The sequence below is a fragment of the Phalacrocorax carbo genome, chromosome 9, assembly GCF_963921805.1.
Source record: "Phalacrocorax carbo chromosome 9, bPhaCar2.1, whole genome shotgun sequence".
NCBI classification, from domain to species: domain Eukaryota; kingdom Metazoa; phylum Chordata; class Aves; order Suliformes; family Phalacrocoracidae; genus Phalacrocorax; species Phalacrocorax carbo.
The window spans coordinates 12108305-12129317 of NC_087521.1; the positions used below are offsets into that span (position 1 = coordinate 12108305).

At 42.8% G+C, this 21013-nt stretch overlaps 1 protein-coding gene across 2 annotated transcripts; it reads left to right on the forward strand.

Moving 5' to 3' along the window:
* The first annotated feature begins 1219 nt into the window (after positions 1-1219).
* ZNF410 (zinc finger protein 410) lies at positions 1220-20650 on the forward strand. Of its 2 annotated transcripts, none has more exons than XM_064460364.1 (10): positions 1220-1328; positions 2617-2814; positions 12213-12348; positions 12644-12877; positions 13166-13357; positions 14219-14378; positions 15180-15361; positions 18126-18215; positions 19326-19451; positions 20016-20650. In XM_064460364.1, exons 2-10 carry the CDS (start codon positions 2782-2784, stop codon positions 20198-20200), a joined length of 1338 nt encoding a protein of 445 aa, XP_064316434.1. In that variant the 5' UTR covers positions 1220-1328; positions 2617-2781; the 3' UTR covers positions 20201-20650. The 2 variants fall into 2 exon arrangements, with proteins under 2 accessions (XP_064316434.1, XP_064316435.1); XM_064460365.1 differs by lacking the exon at positions 1220-1328 and adding an exon at positions 1609-1931.
* Positions 20651-21013: the final 363 nt, after the last annotated feature.

The following is a 21013-nucleotide window of genomic DNA, read 5'->3' on the forward strand; positions in this document are numbered from 1 at the left end:
TACCTCGGAAAAAGACCTGCGCCCAACTTGCTTGGAGACTTTAGGATGTTGCTGGGTGGCTCCATCAGGTATCTGGTCAAACATCTTTTTGCTGAAGCACTAGGCTGTCAGCACAACTCCAGTGCGTAGCCCTCCATGAAGCCACTCACTGAACGTTTAAAGCCAAGGGTGGGAACCGCCAATCTTCAAGCCACAAATCAAGATTTTCACAGGGCTGAAAGGCAGAGGAGCCATACTACACATCTCAGGGGGGCTGGAAAGAGGAAATCATTCCAAAGCAGTTCGCAGGCGGGAGATGGCAGCCATTTAATGGGAAGTGACCACCAGCTCTTGCACAGTCTGCTGCAGATCAGAATGGGCTGCGGGCCCAGCAGGCCCCAGGGATCATGGTGTTGCCAGCCCCAGCAGCTCCTGTTGGGATTCTCGTTGTTCAGCAGCGCCAATGCCAGCACTGCCCCCCCAGCAGCCCTTCTGGCACAGGAATCAAGGGCTTGCACGGGGCTCCAAAGCTGCAGACTAGCCGTAACCAGGTTAAAGTTTACTGGACCTGAAGGTCACCAGTTCGGCAGCTGATGCCAAGAGCAAAGGCTGCCGACCCTGCTGTGTCAGGAGCTCTGTCCTGCTCACCTGCAGAGGGCAAGATATGGCTAATGAGCAGAAAGCAACGAACAGACTTTCTAAATTAAAGTCCCTTCTTGGGCTTTAGGGATGTTGTTAAGACATGTACATTTCTGGAATTATTAACTTGGCACATGTCATTAGTGAGCTGCTGTGAAGTTGCCGCCTGTGAGAACAGACACCACATCAGAGCAAAGCAGAAACAGAAACCAGGCCCTGGTGGGGAATCAGTGCTTCCACGTGTGCAGTAACACACGGAAATAACATCTCTTTTGCCTTGACGTACGCCGAGGTGGGTTCAGCAGTTAAACGTTGAACTTAACCGTAAGCTTCCTGCATAGCCTTCACCTGCGACATATTGTCCAGATCAGGAAGTATTGTAAGGGGAGTCAGGCAGCAGCAGAACGCCGCGGCCCTACTAGCGATCCCGATGGAACCGGGGAACCACACACACAAGCACACAACCGCACACTTTCTCTCACTCCTGCCCCCACCCCGGGCAGCGGCTCTGCCAGGCACGGGCACCTGGTAGCGCCGGGGGCGTGGCGGGAGAGGCACCGGCGGCGGGCGGAAGCGGAGGCGGCGGGCGGAAGCGGCGCTCCGTAGCGCGCTCACCATAGAGCTGGAGAGGGAGCATCCCATACACACCCCCGCGAGGCTTTGGCATTTCCGGCCCGTGTCTCCGTCACATCCGGGAGGCTGAGATGCCGGTAAGGCGGGCGGGGGGAGGCGGGGGCCGGGGCGCTCCCCCTGGCCTCGCTGCTTTCTGCGGAACGCGGGAGCCCAGCGGGTCGGGGAGCGCGGAGGGGAGGACTGGCCCTCCCTTCCGCGCCCTACGGCCGGAGGCCGCCCCTCACGGCGGCGGGCGGACCGACCGGCCGCCGCGGTGGGGGAGGGGTGGCGCACCTGCCCCGCGGGGGGGAGGGGCGCGGCGCTCCGTCCTGCCCCGTGGCACCGGGGTCTGTCTGTCCGTCTGCCCGTCCGTCCGTATTCCCTCCCCCACCCCTTAAGGCTCCGGCCGGTGTCCGTCAGCCGCCCCGCGCGCCCTCTCGGGCGAGGCGCGGGCCTGCCAGCCCCGGCCCTCGGCCCCGTGGGTCGCTCGGGGTCCGCCGGCCGCCCCGGTGCGGGCTCAAGGCGGGCAGGGGGTGAATAGGTGGGGCTGGTCCCGAGCCCCGGCTTCCCGCGCTGGTCCGAGTGACTCCGCTTTCGCCGTGTTGGGTGTGTGGTCCCCTCACGGCAGGAGGCGAGGCTCCTGCACCGAGCATCCCGTGCCGCGCCGCTTGCTGCCAGGAGCGCTAGGAGAAGGCTTCGAGGTTCTCTTTTTAGCTGATCCAGTGTTCTCGTTATTTTTTACTATAGTCAATAGATTTGTAATTGTCATGGAAGGGGGGAAGAACTGTATGTAGTTCACTTTCTTCTCCTGGCGCTAGTGTTTTCCCAGTAGGCAAAAATAGTTGCAAACTTGCTCTTATTTTCCCTTGTAGCCCAAAGAATTAACATTGCATGGGTATTTGTGAAATAACTGCTAACCTACTTGTGTTCATCGAGGTATTTCTCATAATCAGAAATATAACATCTTAATAGACAGGAAACACAGAGATTTCTTGGTGACAAGTTGTTTGTATGTGGCTGCCTTTCATCAATAGTTTGGGTAATTTCACTGTTTTGCAGGCTGGAAATTCAGTCTCCTTGACTCTTGCATGTCCTGTGTGATTTTCAGTTGATCCCATAAGTTTCCAGGATAAAGAATTTAATTTTCCATTGAAAATGAGCTATCGCAAATAAAATGCAGTAAATAGCCTTTGAGAATTAATTTTGCAGTGTTAGGATGCTATTTTGCTGACTCAGTCAGAACAGAAATGTAGGAACCTGGGTAAATGAGTTTTCCTGGTACTTCAAAGTATATTTTACAGTCATGTGCAACATTGCATGCTTCTTCTTGCTTTGTTATGATTGTTTGGTTCCTGTCTCTTTATATTTCCTTTTTTGTTGTTTTAGGTTAAATTGAATATTTGTGCAACACAGCTTCTTGCGGAAGGACCACCACACTGTTTTACCCTTAGGAAAATATGAGAATAAGCAGGGAGTGTTGTTCTCTCTGAACTAAAAAAAAAAAATCTGTGCCTTGCTGAGGACAGCTGCAGGAATCGGACACTTGAATCAATGTTATCGGATGAGTTAGAATCCAAACCTGAGGTGAGCAGTTATGAACTGGGTCTGGTGACCAGGAACGGTAATGGGCAACACTTAGAAAAAGTTCAATGAGTTTACTCAGTTTGCTGCTTACGTATTAATTCCTTAAAGTGTTTTCAGTGGCATCTTCTAATGCTTCAATATTTTGATTTGAATGGTAAAAGATTAAAGAATATCGCAGGTTTCTTCCCCTCCTTTCAAGTGTCAGCCAATATTCTTGCCTGTTCTCAGGTTACATTATTTTTTTCACTATTATAATGTTCTTTCTGTTACAAGAATAAAATAAATTACTGTATTGACTACTTGTTTCCCTCAAACCAAATTGACTGTACTTGGTTTTGGGGAGTCTGGATTATTCTATTAGCATCAGCCAGTTCTGTTTTTTAAAGGACTCGTGTTTCCATTAAGCAGTTGGCAGAAGTGGTAGGCAGCAGTGCCTGGGGGATCCCAGTTGCTCTGTTTGAGGCTGCTGGACTGTTCCCAGGCTCAGCTGGTAGCACAGCTGAGCATGAATTGCAGTGATGTGCATGTGTGCACGCAATGTGGGCGCAGCTGGCCACAAACAGATTAACACAGACATGGGTAAAGTACCTGTAAGAGGTCAACACACAAGTCTGTTAGTGGAATGTATCTTACCCTCCTTCAACTCTCATGCATGCTCACATTCACAGATGTCTCTGGTCTCTGCCAGACCTAAAGTCTTTCTGGTGTCTGTGCCCTGACTCAGGGTTTTTTAACCAGTTTCTGGATGGAATCTTTGGTTTCTCCAGACTGGTTGCTTCCTCCTCATGTGTTAATAGACTAGAAGTTCACTAGCAGTGTACTTGCTTGTGGGGAGAATATTTAGGAATATGTTTTGTGAGTAGATAGAAGGGACTGCAGTGACCAGACACAGCAGTGTACTGACCAGCAGCCAGCTAGCATATGATTGGAGTCTCTTCTCTCCCCCCACCCATGGTTCTTCCTCCACTTACCCACCTTGGTTCCTCCTTTGATCTTCCCCCTAAACATTGCATGGTAAGCATATCCTGCAGTCTTTGTTGCATCCAATAAGAAGTTTGGTCTTCCCTGTAATCCCAGACAATTTTGTTTTCTTACCAGTCAGGAGTTCTGGTTGAACATCCTCAAGATTTCACTTCAGCAGTGGCCCATCCATTAGTGCCTGAGGAGTTCTGGTCTTTGTTACTCTAACCTGTGATTTGCTAGATAACCGACTGCAGTTTGTTACATTCAACCCAACTGCATAGGTGTGTTCAGTTTATTACCTCTTCTCTTTCTTGCCTTTGTCTTTTATGCTGAATAGCCATTAGCCAGCTATTTGTACATTCTCCCACTTAAAAGTACAGAGGACTGTATTGCCTTGTGTCCTTGCTTTTTTGATTCTCAGCTTTACTTCTTCAGAAGGTTCTTAGAGCAGAGGACTTATTACTGCTATGAAGTACCTTTCGGGGAAGTTCGCAGGTGTAAATAGAATTGGTTTTGTTGAGTCTTCTGTTTCTATTGCTTTTCAGTCCATATGCAGTACAGCAGGTATCTTAAAGTGGTACTCTGAAGAGAATGATGCTCACATGCCTGGTAATTCATCACAGCCCAGCTGATGTGGTGAGGTATTTCTTAACAGAGTAGCCAAAGCCCTTCCAATCATGCCCTTCAGGAAAAGTAGCTGCAAATTCATAGTATCCATGAGTAGCCTCAGTATGGGCTGCAAGAGGTTCCTTTCTCCTGCCTTGTGGTTGATATCTCATAACTCCTATCAAATTTTCCCCCAGCTCTGAATGATAAGGGGGGGGACTTTGTTACTTCAGTCCGTGAGTGAGTGGATCCCCACAGGTTATTTCTGGCAGCTGAGGGCCAGGATAGTTGGAATGCTTGTTCCCTTGTTCCTCAAATGGGAGCTGTAAGAAGGCCTTGTCTTTTCTCACTTCAGTAAGGGATTTGTTAATTAGTCATGTTTACATAATAGTGCTACTTCCCCATAGCAGAGTTGCATTTCCTTCCCAGCAAGCCCAGAATAGAGTAAGCCATTCTCAGTAGGAACAGGCCTGATACATGAAAGCTGTGGTGGTTGCAAAGGGCATCCTTTCTGTAGATGCTGTCTTTTAAACCATGCTCCTCAGTTGTGATCAAGGCTATTTTATACTACAAATTGGGATTAATTTGCACTGTGGATTACCAAATCTCTACATACCCTCTTTCTGGTTCTGATTGTGAAAGTTGAGTGTCAAGTTAGTGCTATTTTCTACTCCTTTGATGTGAAACTGGTAGATACTCTTTTTATACCTTTCCCAAACAGCAGTTCAAGTACCTTTGGAGGTTAGTAATTATTTTATATCCTTCAGTGAGCCATGGCACCATAATTTCTATAGCCACGGATGTTCTTTCAGTGACAAAATCTTAGGCAAAAGGGCAAGCATGACACAATAGGGTTGTGATGGTATGTAGGGACAATATGGAGCTCAGAGTCATGGTGCATCATCTATCCTGCCAAAGTAATTAATTACTGGCCTTCACCCAGGTGGACTGGCCACCTATACTTAATCCAGAAAAGGAACATGTATAATTTTATATATGTTTGATAAATATCCCCTACCATGGGAGAAAGGTATTAAGAGATAACTGTATTTGTGTAACATCTAGATAACATTATGCAATCCATCCGTAGTGCTTTGATTAAACTTCTTTGCTACTGGTTTTATAACTAAAAAGCCACCAAGGTGCCAATAAATGTTTAATGCTTGAGCAGAGGTGGACCTTCTGTAGCAAGTTACAAAGTTGCTTGGAGGCAGTTTGTACAGGCAGATGGATCTGCTTTTTTTTTCTTCTGGACTCCCTGCCCCCAAAGCTGTATTACCAGCATTCCTCAGGGAACTGATAAGATCTGCATTTTGCATGCTTTAAGCCTTCAGGGTGATGTGTTACAACTGCAAATATTTCCAGCCACCTCCACCACACTGCTCCATTGCAGGGTGCTTTCTGCTGTCGGGGGTAGCTCTAGCACAATCAAGTGAACTACAGCTCTGGTCTATAAATTGAATTGGCTATTGAAAAAGGGTGGAGGGAGGTATTTTTAGCCTCTCCTTTCTTTCCTCATGAGAACCTCACAAGGAGAGACTCTTGTGAATTAATTAATTCCTCAGAAGTTGTATGGGAGGAGGGCAACCCTAGCTTCTAGCTAATGAGCCTCCTGACCTCTGCATCCTTCAGCTCCAGCCCCTCCTTTCCCTTCTGCCAAATGTTCTTCATATTGTGGTGGTTCACTGGTTAAATTTAGAACAGAAACAGTATCGATTAAAAACATGGGCCCTATGGTCTGGCTCTCCAGCTGACCAGTGGGAGTATAGATCTGAACATTAGTACTGGAGCAACCTTCCCCACCATGCTGTGTCCCTCCCAGCCACCCCGACCTCAAACAAAGCAACTGCCTGACACTTCTTGGCTTTTGAATCATCTGATGAAGCAGGTCTGTTATGGGACACAAACCAACCCGGTCCATCCCAGGTGGCCATATTTTAATTTGTTTCTGTAGTGTTTTGTGTTGGTTTTTTAGGATCTTTAGGAGAGGTTCCCTTTTCTTTAAGAAGATTTTGTTTTGGTGGGGTTGGTTGGTTTTCTTCTCCCTTCCCCCCACCCCGGTCAGGGACATTATCCAAGCTTCTTGGTAGCACAAACATTCTGCACTGCTTCTGCTGATAGACCCTGGGATCATCCTGTCCAGCCATCTCTTGTTGACCAGCAGGGATGACAATTATTTGATTAGTGACAAGAGCCAAAAAGAAATATTTTACATTTTTGGTGCATACACTGTCTACATTACTTACAGGATTTTCAGAGTTATGTGGTGTTTCAGCAGAAGGAGTAAAAGAAGGGTATATTCAGGAAGGTGGCATGGCAGAGCCCAAAATAAAATTCTTCATAGCAAGATGCAGCTGAACTTTGCTCATTTTGTCCCTCCAAGGTATAAGTATCCAGAGATTCTCCTGGTGTGACTCTCATCTGACCCATGAAGTTTGAATCTCTTAAGTTGAGGATGTCCTTTTGCAATTAATCAATACAAAAAAAATGTTTCAAATTCCAACTGATATCTTGGCTATAGAGTAAAGCCACTTTACACCTCTTATAATTCCTTTTGTGTTAATAGTCTGTACATTCAGTTTCCCTAACTAATCCTGTTCAGGTGCACCAAGATGTTCTGTCTGCTTGGTTACAAATTCTAGCACTTTGGCCATATTTGCTGAAGGATCAGTCCCCCTCCTTACACAGAGATTCTATAAGTCACCATCTGAGGAATTACTTACAGCCCATCTGGATCCTGTTTGTGATGCCAGATATTTTGTGGTTACAAGATCTGATGAACTGTAGCATCCAGGAGATTTCTCCCCTCCTGCTCCTTCAGACGAGAGACCTCTGGACTGTTCCCAGGTGCAGGCAGACAGGAGGCTGAGCCTGAACTGCCAATATGCACCCATGCACTCATAGGCAGTACAGATGTGTATGGCTATAAACACTAACACGCGGCAGCACAGTACCTTTACAGGCACCCACCAACACAAATGGCCTGATTCTGTTCCTACAGGTAATCAGATTTGAAATATGCTAGTGTATCACACACGTGCTGTCTTTCAGCTGATGTGCATACTCACAGTCATGGATCTGCCCAGTCTCTGCCAAACCTTGAGTCCTTCCAGTATCCATCTCCGGGCCCTGGGGTTTTTAATCCAGCCTCTGGCCAGGATATTAAGTTTCCAGATTGTTGCCTTCTATTCACAGGCTAGTCCAACTTGAAGTTAACTAGAACATACTTGGAAACTATTCAGGAGCAAACAGCATTTGAGAAGACGACAGGTTAGACTGCTGTGATGAGGCACAGTGGAACGCTGACCTGCAGCCTGTGGGTCAACCCACATTATCCCCCACCCCCTTCCTGTTCCCCAGGGTTGTTCCTCTCCTATCCACCTTGATCCCTCCCTTTCCCCACGTTTGATCCTTCCCATAAACACCCACAAGTTTTTCACATTCCCACAGCCTCCTCTTAAGACATCATAATAAATTTTACCTGGTCCCAGAACTTCCCCCATATGCTGTAAGAAGTTTGCTAGTGTTCTGGTAACCCATGATAATATTGTTCCTATCTCTTACAAAGTTTCTGGTTAAATTTCTTCAAGGTCACACTCGAGTCGTTCCTGTAATGGCCCATCCATCAGCATCCCAGGGGTTCTGGTCTTTGTTACTCTCTTATCTGCAGTTTGTTAGAGTTTGTATATCTGCACATTTAATTTATCACCTCTCCTGTTCCTAGTCTATCTTTTTTGCTGAATAGCCAATTACCAGGTACCCTTACAATTTCCTGTTTGCTTTCAGCTGCAAAACCAAATTAAAAGAAAATTAAGAAAGCAGCACACAGTGTTTGTAATTAGTTTTTTCCCCCATATGCCAGTTGCTGTAGTTGTCACAAAGGTATTCATTGATTTTGAACAGGAAGGAAGGTTTCTGAAAGTACTTGGCTGTCAAGATATAACTGTCACATGAACATTTTTATTTTCTGAAGTATTTAATGTAGAGTTGGGAGGAATATATATTTGGTGATTCATTTGCTTTAGTTTCTGAGAAGGGTTGGGGGTTTTTTATTCCAAATTTCAACAATGACCATGATTCATGTCCTTTTGTTTACTTCTACTTCTTTTGCCCCCTTTTAATTCTCTTTACTAGCTTGTTATTACTTTACAAAGAAAATTAAAGGGATCTCTCTTCTTTCGAGCATCTGTTTGTGGCTGCTGCATTTTGCTTTTCCCTAGTGGCTTAACATTGTTCTGTGGAAGTCAAGGATTTGAAGCAAAGTTTTGCGAGTGTAGGAGGAAAGTTTTATCTAAGACTTTCTGTATAAAAATAGAACAAGTCCATAAAACAAGTGTTTCCTGGTGGAGTAGGATGCAGTAGGGGTGATGAACAGCTTTTAAATGAAAGACAATACAGTAATTTAGAAGCATCTTGCTGCTCACAATTTTTTGTCCAACTTCTTTCTTCTGCTTGCTTTGCTCTGTTATTCCTAACTCCCTTCTCTTTTTATTCCTTTTCCCCATGTTTTTAAATCTTAAATTAGAACACATGGCCTTGGGGGAGGGACTGTCTCATATTGCCTATGAATTTTTTTGACAATGTAAAAATAGTTCCCACTTCTGACTAGGGCCTCTGGATAATCTTATAATATACCTAAGAGGAAAAAATGCTAACCTTTCAAACTGAACTCCAGTCTGGCTTGTGGCATAATGCCATCTGAATGACTTCAAGACTTAATTTTTACCTTCATAATTGTCAGTGTTGACAGGCTGCTCCTAAGGGAGGGTGAGCTGGGAGCCAAGGGTGATCCCAGCGCAGGTGGTGCCCTCACTGACCTGGCACGGTCCTGCAGCACCTGAGCACAGCAGGCAGAGATGGGTGCTGGAAACAGGGTCCATCCACAGCCCTGGACAAGGCAAAGCAATGAACCAGGTCCAGGGTCCATCCAGAGAGTCCCATCAGGAGTAGCAGGAGATGGGGCCGGAGACACTGATGCAGTAAAAGTCTGAGGTCCATCCAGGAGACAGGGCTTGAGACGGGAAAACCTACAGCTCAGAAAGGGGACTAGAGAGCACAGGCTGAGCTTAAATGGAGTCCCTGGGTGGAGGGTGTGGGTACCATGCAAGACCGCTTGGGGCAATTAAGGCTTCAGGGCTCTGACATTGGTAACTCTTTGAGGTAAAATTGTCTGAGGAAGCATCTGTATTTCCAGTGTTTTCACAAGAGGAAATAAGCATAGAGAAATCAGAACTCAACATATTAAGTTTTCTTTGCAGTTTCTTTGATAGAATGATCTTCATCCTGATGTAGGAGAGGCTCAAAAGGCTGGTATCTGCTACAGAAATATTTTGGAATTACATGCCAGTAATTCTGAAAATTAAATACTAGGACAATCACAATGTACAAAATAAGAATCAAATTATTGGTGACTTTTGGGTTTTAATCACAAATATACCATGGGCTTATCACACTTGTTTTACTCTGTTTCTTTTGACATTGATGAACCATCTCAAGGCACAGACAACTCCGTCTCGGCTCTGCGTGAATGCATGCTAAAATGTGTCATATTGAGGGTAGTAGCTTTGGAATAACTATCTTGTACAGTTTCCTTCTAAATGCCAAAGATAAAGGAAGTCTGTTGCATATGGTTGTTTGCTAAACAGCAGCAGAATACAGGTTCTTTATGTCAAAGGGTTTCCTAGAGATAAGGAATAGTGACTTAAGGGCTAACATTTTGGCATATTGTTATTTTCCATATTTCTTTCATCTGTGTTTTTCAAAATATTTTGAGAACGTGAGTATAGGAGTAAGTCTAATTGGCAGAATTTATAGCCAAATAATGAGATCATATATATGGTTTTTGAGGGGCATTTTCTCTGAAATGTGGAGCATGTGTCTGGGTCTGTTGCAACTGACCCCTTTCAGTCTTTCTGGTCTCCGGAAGTTAACTCCATACAGGGGAGGGATTTGTGACCGTATTTGTTTAAAAAACTTGTGGAGTTCACAGAAAAATTAATTCAGTCCGTTGCAAAATTTGGGCTATTATCCCCTAACCCCCAGCAGTGCTTCCCTGGTTAAATCAGGATAATTTAGTATGGACTGCTGTGGCATTGGTAATGGGAAAAAAAAGAGAGCCTCATTTCTGTGTCTGTGCCTTGGAGGTAAAGAGGAGTTCAGCATTATATCCAGTAATCTGACAAAAGCTTGGGATGTTGGCAAGGGGACAGAATGAATAAACAAGGCACGTGCTTTGCTGCTCTGCACTTTGTTAAATATGGGAAGACTTTCAGGGGTTAGGAAAGGCATTTGTCTGACTCTCAGTTCCTTTTCAAGTGTCAGGTTCCTTTTTTATAACTCAAGATTTTTACATTAGCCAGAAGTAATTTTTGCATTGCCAGAGCTCACTGACGTTAAGGATAGGTGAATCTGCTGGACTGAATGACCCGGGCATTTCTCACCTCCTGGGCCCATCAAGATGAGGGCCTGCTCCCTATTTCTGATCTTAGATCCAGCCACTAGTGAGGTTTAACACAATTTTCAAATAGGTGCACACACACACACGCACTGTACGGATGTGACTGGCGCCAAACAGACTAACACAAGTAGGATGCTCATAGCTTTACCCACATAAACACAGGCAGTGCGAGGTGACTGGTTCTGTTTCCAAGGGTTGCTGCCTAGAGATAACCTTCGTGGGTTTCTCCAGGATATGTGCCCATGCCTCTCATTCTGCTTGCCAACCAGTCTGCTTGGAATTCTCTAGCACATGACACACACACTCTAGAGAGGGGGATCACACAGGAAATAGTTAGGAATGGAGTTTAATGAAAAGACAGGACGAACTGCGCCAGATTACCGAATTGACCAACTTCCTGCTTATATGTAATGGGCCTCTTTCATCCTCCTCTCTCCGTTTTCCTGTGTTTGTTCTGCCCTGATTCACCTTGATCCCTTCCTTTTCCTGCCTTCAGCCTTTTCCTTAAACAATGCAGAATAAGTCCTGAACAATCCCCCGCCCCACCACCCAACCACCCCCCCGCCCCCCCCATCTCTTGCTCCCTCCCAAAGTCCTCCCCAGGGAACACATCCCAGTATAAGTCCTATACCTTTTTATGCAATAGTCCCCCTTATTTTGCATAGTGTTCTGGAGACGGTTTCTTCTGCTGAATGCCCACAGTGGGTGGGTTTCACACCAAGGACAATGGCTTTAATTGTCCATCTTTGATGGACTTAGGAGTAGCTGATTTGGATGGATAAGACTGTCTGTGATCTCCCCCTTGTCACCCGTCATCCCAACCTTGTTTTTCTGATCATTATCTGTCTATTTTGAATAGCCATTAGCTAGGCATCTTTGCAACTAGTCCTTTGCTTGCTTTTTTTAATTGAAAAAGGTCAACTTTCTTTCAGTTAGGTATCTAAAGATGATGTTTTAAAAAAATACCTGTACCAAAGGCTGAGCATGGGAAATATTTACTTGGAAGGTTACAGTGTAGTAAAGCATCAAGTGGTAAAAGTTTAATTACAAATATATGCCTTAAAACATGGCATATATTTGTAAAATTTACCTTGGTAAAAGATTAATTTAAAAAGAATAAAGCCTAAGTAGCTTCAGAGTAGTACGCAAGGATCCAGAGCTGTTTATTGTATGTTAAAGAAATTATGAAAAATACAAACAATTCCTCCTTTGTCATTAATGTAAATCGAAAAGCTTCCATTTACTTTGATGTGCATTCACAGGATTATATTCAGTGTCTCCTACAAGACAGTAGAGGGTAGTGGGCTGGGTTTAGTACCTTTTTAAATTATTGGTGTTGCTCTTGACCTAATCTTCACTATCTTTTTTTCAGCTGCTGGTTCAGTTTGTTCAGAATACTTCTATTCCACTGGGGCAAGGGCTGGTGGAATCGGAACCAAAAGACATCACCTGTCTTTCTCTACTTCCTGTTACTGAGACCTCAGAATGCAACAGGCTCATGTTGCCAGGTAAAATCTAGGCGGCAGATCTTTGCAAGCATGCCCTTCATACAGCTGTCCTCACTGGGCCACTGTGGCGCACTGCCTCTTGCTGATAAGGCATTCCAGGGATGGAGGAACAAGTTCGGAAGGGTGACTGAAACTTTTCTTATTTAACAGTGAAGTCTGACTAGTTAGAAAATTCCTTTCTCCTCCAATCTCTCTCAAGTTCTGCTTTTTTTTCCTAGAAAAATGACTTCATCAGTATCTTTTAGTCATAGTGTATTTATACTTCTATTTACTCTGGTTTCACTTTCTTCATCAGATGATGAAAGAGATCTCAGTTCTCCAAGTCACACTAATTCTTCCAAAGATGTTTCTTCATCTGCTGTCTTGAGAAGTCTCCAGGTAAATGTGGGCCCTGATGGAGAAGAAACAAGGGTACAGAATGTACAGAAACCATCTGAGCTTCTGTCAACTCCAGAGACTTCCAGTTTATTGCAAGACCTCCAACCCAGTGACAGCACTTCATTTATTCTTCTCAACCTAACGAGAGCAGGTAATTCTCCTTCTGTTTGTCATCTGGCTGCATCTGGACAGCAGAATGTAGGAGATACAACTCTGTCCCTGCTGCTTATGAAGGGGAAAGATCACAGAATTTTCTGGGCATTATGGGATTATTTCAGGAGCATTTAATCATCAACAGCTTCCTACAATGTAGAGGTCAGTGAAGACTTTTTCAGTGTAGCTATTGCATCTATGCCATGTACACTAGCCTCTGGAAAGCAAAAGAAATTTCCCTCTGTTACGTTATCCTTCTGTTTCATGAAGTTGCCTTTTTTTCTAGGGCTGGGGTCTCCAGCAGAGCACTTAGTGTTTGTTCAAGATGAAGCAGAAGATTCTGGGAATGACTTCCTCTCTCATGATAGCACAGACAGCAGTACCCCCTGGTTCCTACGAGTGCAAGAATTGGCCCATGACAGTTTAATTGCTGCCACTCGGGCACAACTCGCTAAGAATGCCAAAGCAAGCAATAATGGTAGGAAATCCCCTGCTTCTGTCTTAAAAGTTGAATGTTCCATACAAGGCCCCTGGTTTTGGCTTGTTTCTTCCTCTCTCTTTTACTCTTTTGCTTTTAATCTATTCTGACATGTCTTCAAATCAAGAGTGACAGGATGATACAGAACAATCCTGTAATTTTTCTGCAATATAAACAAGCTCTTCAGTTTTTCTCAAGGAATGAACTTCAGTAGAGGCAGCAGTTCCATTGTAGTCCACATGTTCTCTGGTACATGCAAAGAGTATCTCCTTTCTGACTGCAGCTGCTTGTCTTTCAACTTTCATTTTCACTTTCAAGTGTCTGTTTTTAATGCGTACTGTAACTCATGTGCTGAAAGTACTGTGTACTGATTTCTTAGCTCCACTGAGTTTGGACATCAGGTTTCTGGAGAATACATAATTGGATTTAGTCACATGCTTCGTGATTTAGTTATTTTAATAAATAATTGCAAACAAATGCAATACCTCTTTTTTAGCTAAGGTGTTTTTAAAAATAGCTCATACTTAAAATTGGTTCATTGATATTGATATAGAGAACATTTTTACAATTTTTGATGCATTGGCTTTCAATTCTTCCAGTGATAAGCCTGATCTGGTAGCAGCTGAACTGATACAGATAGCTTGTTGGGAATCATGTATGAGCCTGGTGAAGTCTGCAAATCTGTGTCTGATCCTTGTAATGGGCTAGGCAGCAGTATGCGGGACACGGTAAACAATTAGTAGCCAGGGATATACTTGCTTTACAGTCTTGTATCAGATATGATCCTGGTTTTATGTGTTAAATTTGACACATTATAGTAATCTGTATCTTCCTTAGATTTTGCTGGGCTTTTTTTTCCAGGTGAAAATGTTCATCTTTGCTCAGGAGATGGGCAGCCAAAAGACTCTAGCCCCATTCCTCATTTATCTCGGGTGGAAAGGAAGCTGAAGTGCACAGTTGAAGGCTGTGATCGGACATTTGTGTGGCCAGCTCACTTCAAGTATCATCTGAAAACACACCGGTGAGCAGAATAAAGCTATATGTTATCATGACTTTGAAAAACTGTGCTCTGTATTTGGGATACCATTAGTTTTTGACATCGACAAGCTGTGAAAACCCAGTGTTACTCTTAGAAATACTAGGCCTGTTGCTTGCTTGAGGTCGTTTATGTTGAAACACTTTGACCAGATTTAGATTATTTTTGCAGGTCCTTGTTAGTGTTCAGTTTAGAATATTTGTATTTTAACAGGTATCACTTCTGTGATATAATGAACGTTAGAACTTGTAGGATGCTATCATGTTTTTATATATGCTTGAACAAAGTTGCTTGCTCTAACAAATGGCCGTAATCTTTTTTTAGCTAAGAAATTGGCAGTTTCTAATGTAAATTGTAGATGAGAAGCTTAAAAACTGGGAAGGACTCCAATAGACATGAACCCATCATGTTGCCCTGAGGCAGGGCCAGCAGTAATTGCCTGTGTTATATGTACACATACAGTCGTTTTTGATCCTCCAGTGACTGAAATTCCACAACATTCCTATATAATCTGTTGTGCTGCTTTACTAAATCATTCTGGGTAGGGAATAGGCAAGGTAATACAATTAAAAGATATTACTGGAACAAGTTCTTCCAGTGGACCACCCAGACTCTAGTTCCTTAGGACTTAGGTCGCTCACTTCATTTGAGTCTCTCTGTTTTCTGATACAATTAATTTTTATTTAAATGTTTCTGCTTTTCATTCAATCAAAAAAAGATGTCAAGTGTTCGTGAAAAATGCATTGCAGTAGCTGGTAATGAAACAGCTATTTTGTTGATTTCCAGGAATGATCGCTCCTTCACCTGCCCCGCAGAAGGCTGTGGAAAAAGTTTCTACGTCTTGCAGAGGCTGAAGGTGCACATGAGAACTCACAATGGTGAAAAACCCTTTGTGTGCACAGAGCTGGGCTGTGGGAAACAGTTCACAACAGCTGGAAATCTAAAGAACCACCTGCGAATTCACACCGGTGTGTTTTAGACCTCACCTATTTGTGGTCTGCAGAGGTGGGGTCTTTACTGAGAAATAAACCACTTCCTCCTCCATCCTCAAACTTTTGAGAATATTACATTGTTTATCTCTGCCCTTCATTAATGTCCCTTTTCTATCAATTCATATTGATCTACAGGTCAAATTAATCAACTGCTTACACCCTTTACTATCCTGTATAATTTCACATAGGTTTCACCCTTCCAATGCTATATGACAGTGCCGTACGCTGCTCAGACCCATGCTCTGAAGATTCTCTTCCTCCATCAGGTTGTTTGATGGAGGGAGGGGTGTGTGTTTTTTGCGGGGGAAACTAGACTATTCCCAAGGGAATAGTTAATGAACACAACTGCTGTAATTGTTTTTTATAAAGAAGCTATTTTAAATTCTGGAAAGGCACAATAGCTTGGATATTTCTCCAGTGTGGAGTTCTGTGGACACAGTCGTAGCTGTACTGACATCTGGCTGAATCTGACTAGCTTATGTTACCTGTGCTGCTTGTAGAGTGACTACCTCTGGGAAATTTAGGGAAGTGAGGAATACAGTGGAATGAGTAGCAAAAATATAGTAGCAAAGTCTAGTAGAAAAAGGCAATAATTAGAAGACAGCATTTTGGCATGCAAGCTGTTCTGTTTGTGTTAATGCTAATTCGGGATGTTACCATATGCTGGAGCTTATGTACTCCTAACTCATGCTCAGCTTTTTATATTAAATAAAACAAGAACATTTATTTCATAGTGCTGTGTTTTATACACGGTTTGTTTATGCTGTCTGCTCTGGAGAATTTGATCCTGCCTTGTCAGTATTTTTAGAAGTTGGTGTACCAGCCAAAGTCTTGACAACTGCATAAAGTGCTTTAGGTGTTTTTATCCCAGAAAGCTGTTTGAGAAAAGCACACAAGTTACTGCTGAAATGATCAGCAATTTAATAGTTAGCAAAGTTCATGGTGAATATTCTGGTGGCTTTGTTTGGTTGCTTTTTTAAGCCTCAGGGTGATCACACCACTTAAAGAAATGGCCCAGTTCAAGCCTCTCGGAATATTGTTAGATTCCCTGATGGCCTAGGAAGGTAGCATTGCATTACAGTTGGTTAACATTTCAGAATAACCTTGACAACTGCGAGAGCACAAGGCCTCTCTAGTAAAATGAAATCACAGATCACGTGGGCTACCAACAGCTGTTTATGCCTTCTGCCTTACTTAACACTACCATATGGTATGTACTTTGTAGATACCCATGGAAAAAGCTTGCTATTTTAACAAAGTTGCAGTCTAGCTAGAACACACGGTTTGGGGGCAGATGTTGGAATATAGTTACAAATTATCTATACCAATAATAAAATTTTGAATGTGTAGTAACAGCAGCCATTGTTTTTACAGTTGTCTTTTGCACTTGAAGCTTCCAGCCAAGGCAGAGATAAAGTTAATGTGCCCAGCTGACACATGCACAGTCCTCCATGACAGAATGAGTGTTCTGCAATCAGCAAGGAAGTAGCTTCTGGAGGAGTAAATAATAACTTACCTGCAAATTGATAATGTGCAATTAAGAGTTTGATCAGTCCAAAGGTGTTATAAAACTGCAGGTGTAAATAGATCTAGGGTTTCTTATAGATGGAGCTGTGTGCTGTTATTTTTGTCAATGGCAGTTTTTCTTCCTTCTTTCCAAGTTTTAAATATTTATAACAAGGCAGAAGGTACCACCAGTGTTAGAGAATCTGCCACATATTTCTGCTTTGTCACACCAATCTGAACATGCTGCGTTGATCGCTTTTGCTCAGATCTGTTGAATGCTATAGCAGACAGGAAGCTCAAAAATGCACTGTAGGGAGAGGACTTCTGAAGGCAAAATCACAGCAGAAACAACTTTTAAAAGTTTATTCTGAAAGAACTATGTATATGTTAGGCAATAAAAGAGCTAAAATAGCTTGCTTCATCTCCTGTGAACTTGCTGTTACTCTGATACAGGAGTCTAGTTAAAGACATGAAATCATAGTGTTAAACATGGTATATTGAGTTCTTTAGTGGGATGTTGCAGGCAAAAGTTACCTAATTTTATTTAAGGTTTTATTAAGATGGTGTTTAGATAGACTAATTATATTGCACTGCATTAGTGTAGTCACCTCCCAATTTATCATTGTTTAGACAAATATAAAAATAGCCATGGAGATATATAAAAATAACAAATTTCAGCCTCTGAGAACAAATTGTGCCTTGAATTACTGTTCCTCCACACATAAATATAAATGCCTGACACGTCTCTCACGGGATTTTGCCAAGTTCAGCCTGATCTGAAATAAAGTCTAGAATCTGATATGAAGGGAAATACAGTTAATGGGATTTTTGGCACTGAGAGGCAGAAAGGGAACAGGATTGTGGGAGTGTGCAGAGCAGAACGTTGTTTTTTAAGAACTGCATATAGAAGATACGTCATAGTCCAGGGACTTTCATATTACTCTTTTGGTATTTATGCACTTGGAAGATCTAGTTAGAAACAGTAGACCCTTGCTTCGCTTTCACTGAATGATTATCTGAGAATATTTCAGAAAAAATGTTAGTGTTTCCTCTTGAAAGCTGATGAAGAGAATGCTTTAAAAGCCTTAGGAAGCATATGTGTAATTTCTTTTGAACTTTGTTGCACGTAAAACAACAAAAGGAGAATGTAAGAGAGAATGGGGTAGAGCTCGTCAGAGGTACTTGGGCAAAAAGCTGTGATGCCAAAATCTAAGAACTTACTTTTCCCTTGTAGGGGAAAAACCCTTTCTGTGTGAGGCACAGGGATGTGGTCGCTCCTTTGCCGAATATTCCAGCCTTCGGAAACATTTGGTTGTCCACTCAGGTAAGAGCCTTCACCTGACATTCGGTGACCTATCAGAGAAAAGATCTATGTTGTAGGACTTTGGTTTGTTTTCCTTAAGGAAAATCCTCTGGTTTCTACAGGACTTCTGATCATAGCATTTCACGACTTCCTTTGTGGTGCCTGTAGCCTGTACACTTTAATATTTTCTGTTGCTTCTGTTTCTAAATTCAAATTACATTTTTAAAATATATTCTTTATATTGTTCCTAAAATGTCATGAAATTGAATATCTGTTTCATAGATACCATTTTCTTTTTTGAAAGAGAGAATCTAGTACTTCTATATATTAATCAAAGCCATTAAAATCTGAAATCTCTCATGAGTGGGTTTCTGCCATAGGTAGGGTTTTCCTTCATTTTTTAATACTACATACTTTTAATTGAGCAAAGTATTAGATGGAAATGTATTTCACAAGTGTTTCAAAGCTTCTACCTTCTGTTTTGCTTGATCTGTCATCAGCACATAATGAATATGGCTTGCTTGGGGAAGGGGAGATTTTATTGGGGTAGTAACTTTTGGGGTTACCTGAGTTCTCCATGCTTTTTCTTTCCTGTCTCCTTGGCTTCTCCTTGACTTCCATGCTATTGAGCTCACTCGTGTGGACATCATACTTGTTGTATTGTGAAAATGATAGCCTGCTCTGTAAAATGGAAATCTTTTCACAGTGACAAGTCATCATCCAGTCTCTCCTCAGTAATGTAAACCAGATGCTGCAATTTGTTGTGTGATGGCAGGAGATAGCTTCCTTGCTTCTGGTCATTTTATTCTAGGTATGGGACATGAAATATTTCCATGTCACTGAGTAAAAGATTCCAAATAACTTGTTCCCTCTCATACATCAGACTTGAAGCCTTTATGTTACTCTTCAGACTCAAGTTTTCCAACAGCTGGCAATACTGATACCTGAAACTCTTCCTGGAAGCTTACTTCTCTCCCGGAAACAGGAATATTTCTCATTTGTTTTTTTCACTGATTTAGCACCAGTGGTGTCAACAGCCATTTCAAAACAGTATTATTGGCTTCTTGGTTGATTAAGTCTTTATTCCTGATTTGGTAATTCTTGGGATATTTTTTCCCTTTCTACTCCAAGGAGTGAAGCCCCATCAGTGCCAAATTTGTGGGAAGACATTTTCCCAGAGTGGTAGCAGAAATGTGCATATGAGGAAACACCACTCCCGAATTGGAACAGCTGGCAGCAGGGAGCGAGAACAGCCAGGTAAGGAAGGGAGGGCACTCTCTGTGGGGGAGAAGTGCAGGAAAGAAATAGTGGATGTCAAAAAGAAAGGAAGATGGTTGTTGTGAAAATACAAGACCACAAGCCACTAAGGAATAAAGGACTGTTCTGCATCCTTGGAGATGAGGATGGATTGCTCGCTTTCCCCTTTTCTAGAATAGAAGACAAAGGTGTATTTCCTTATTGTCGTCAAGGGGCAGATAGGTCTATTATTTTCAAAACTGATGTGAATCTGATATCTTTTTTTCACACGGAATTTGTGCCCTTTGTTATATGTTCTTGTTGTAAGAAGGCTGTTTTTTAATGCAGTGTGAATTATTTAAAGAGAAAGACAAGCCTGCATGAGATCCCGCCATACTAAAGCTCAAAACCATAATATAGGAGCTACTATCCATTGGAGTGCTGGGTGCCCAAAGCGTAGGAACGGATAACATAGGTGTCTAGGGAAGAAGTCTATGTGACTTGGAGATGAGCAGGGATTGTATCATATGTTGCAGTATCATTACATCATGAGAATTTTGTTTTGCCCTTTTTTTTGCACAATAGAGTCATTGATGGGCAGCAGTTTGCTGGAAGAATCTACAGTGCATAGTAAGAATCTCATGTCCATGAACTCTCAGCCCAGCCTTGGTGTTGAGTCTCTGCACCTGCCAGACACTGAGTCTATTATTGGAGTAGAGGAGGGTGAGACCAGCTGCTCTTTCTTCCGCCCTCTTATATGTGGTGACTGAAGTGGGATTGATCATTCCTGCTAGAGGCTCACCATGTTGCAGCAGGATGAGTGAACATTACTTTAACTACGGATGGAGCAGGTGGGTAGATGGAGAATGAATCCTAAAACTGGAGTTGGAGAAGACCTACTGGACCAAGTTTCTCTCTTGCAGAGCTTAAAAGGTGAAGTCTGCTGCTTAGGTGTCATTTAGCCCCTGTCGTGGAACGCCATTTCAAAACTGTTTATGCAGTCCATTCTCCTAAAGCCTAACACGTTTCTTTTGCTGGAGCACCTAGGAGCCCCAGTTAAGGACCAGGACCTCATCTTGCTAGGCGCTGTACAAACATTCAGTCTCTTGAGCAGCAGGCCTTCCTTCCATCCTTTACCTTCAGAGACTCTATTCTAATACATCTCACTGTCAGAAGCTGACGTGCTATCTGGAATAAATGTACTACTTGATATCATTTAATTACATTTGCTGTCGTCTTTTCCTGCTTTCCCCAGTCACATTTTCCTCCAAAATTTCTTTGGTATATGAAGCTCTTCAAATGAGTCTACCATCTAGATGTTTTGAATTTTTGTTAACTTAAAGATGTTCTTCAGAATTGGGATTATTAAGAATGCAGAGTTTTGCTAAGATACTACATGTCTATAATAGCTCCTATGTGAAGAGAATGCTTTTAGTGTATATTGCTCCCTGGCTGAATGTAAAGTTAGTGCTGCTGTCATTAAAGGCATTGCAATTTGGAGCTTCGTGTAGGAGCTCCACCAGGTACCTGTGAATCAGGATCTGATGTGGTTTGGCTACCATCTCATAAATTGATGGGAGGTG

What these genes read in the sequence shown, in the direction of transcription:
- ZNF410 (XM_064460364.1), top strand. Translation starts at nt 2,782, where the DNA reads ATGTTATCGGATGAGTTAGAATCCAAACCTGAG. An exon ending in TATCATCTGAAAACACACCG is followed by an intron (nt 14,379 to 15,179) that starts GTGAGCAGAATA and finishes GTTGATTTCCAG; the next exon opens with GAATGATCGCTCCTTCACCT. An exon ending in ACATTTGGTTGTCCACTCAG is followed by an intron (nt 18,216 to 19,325) that starts GTAAGAGCCTTC and finishes TTCTACTCCAAG; the next exon opens with GAGTGAAGCCCCATCAGTGC.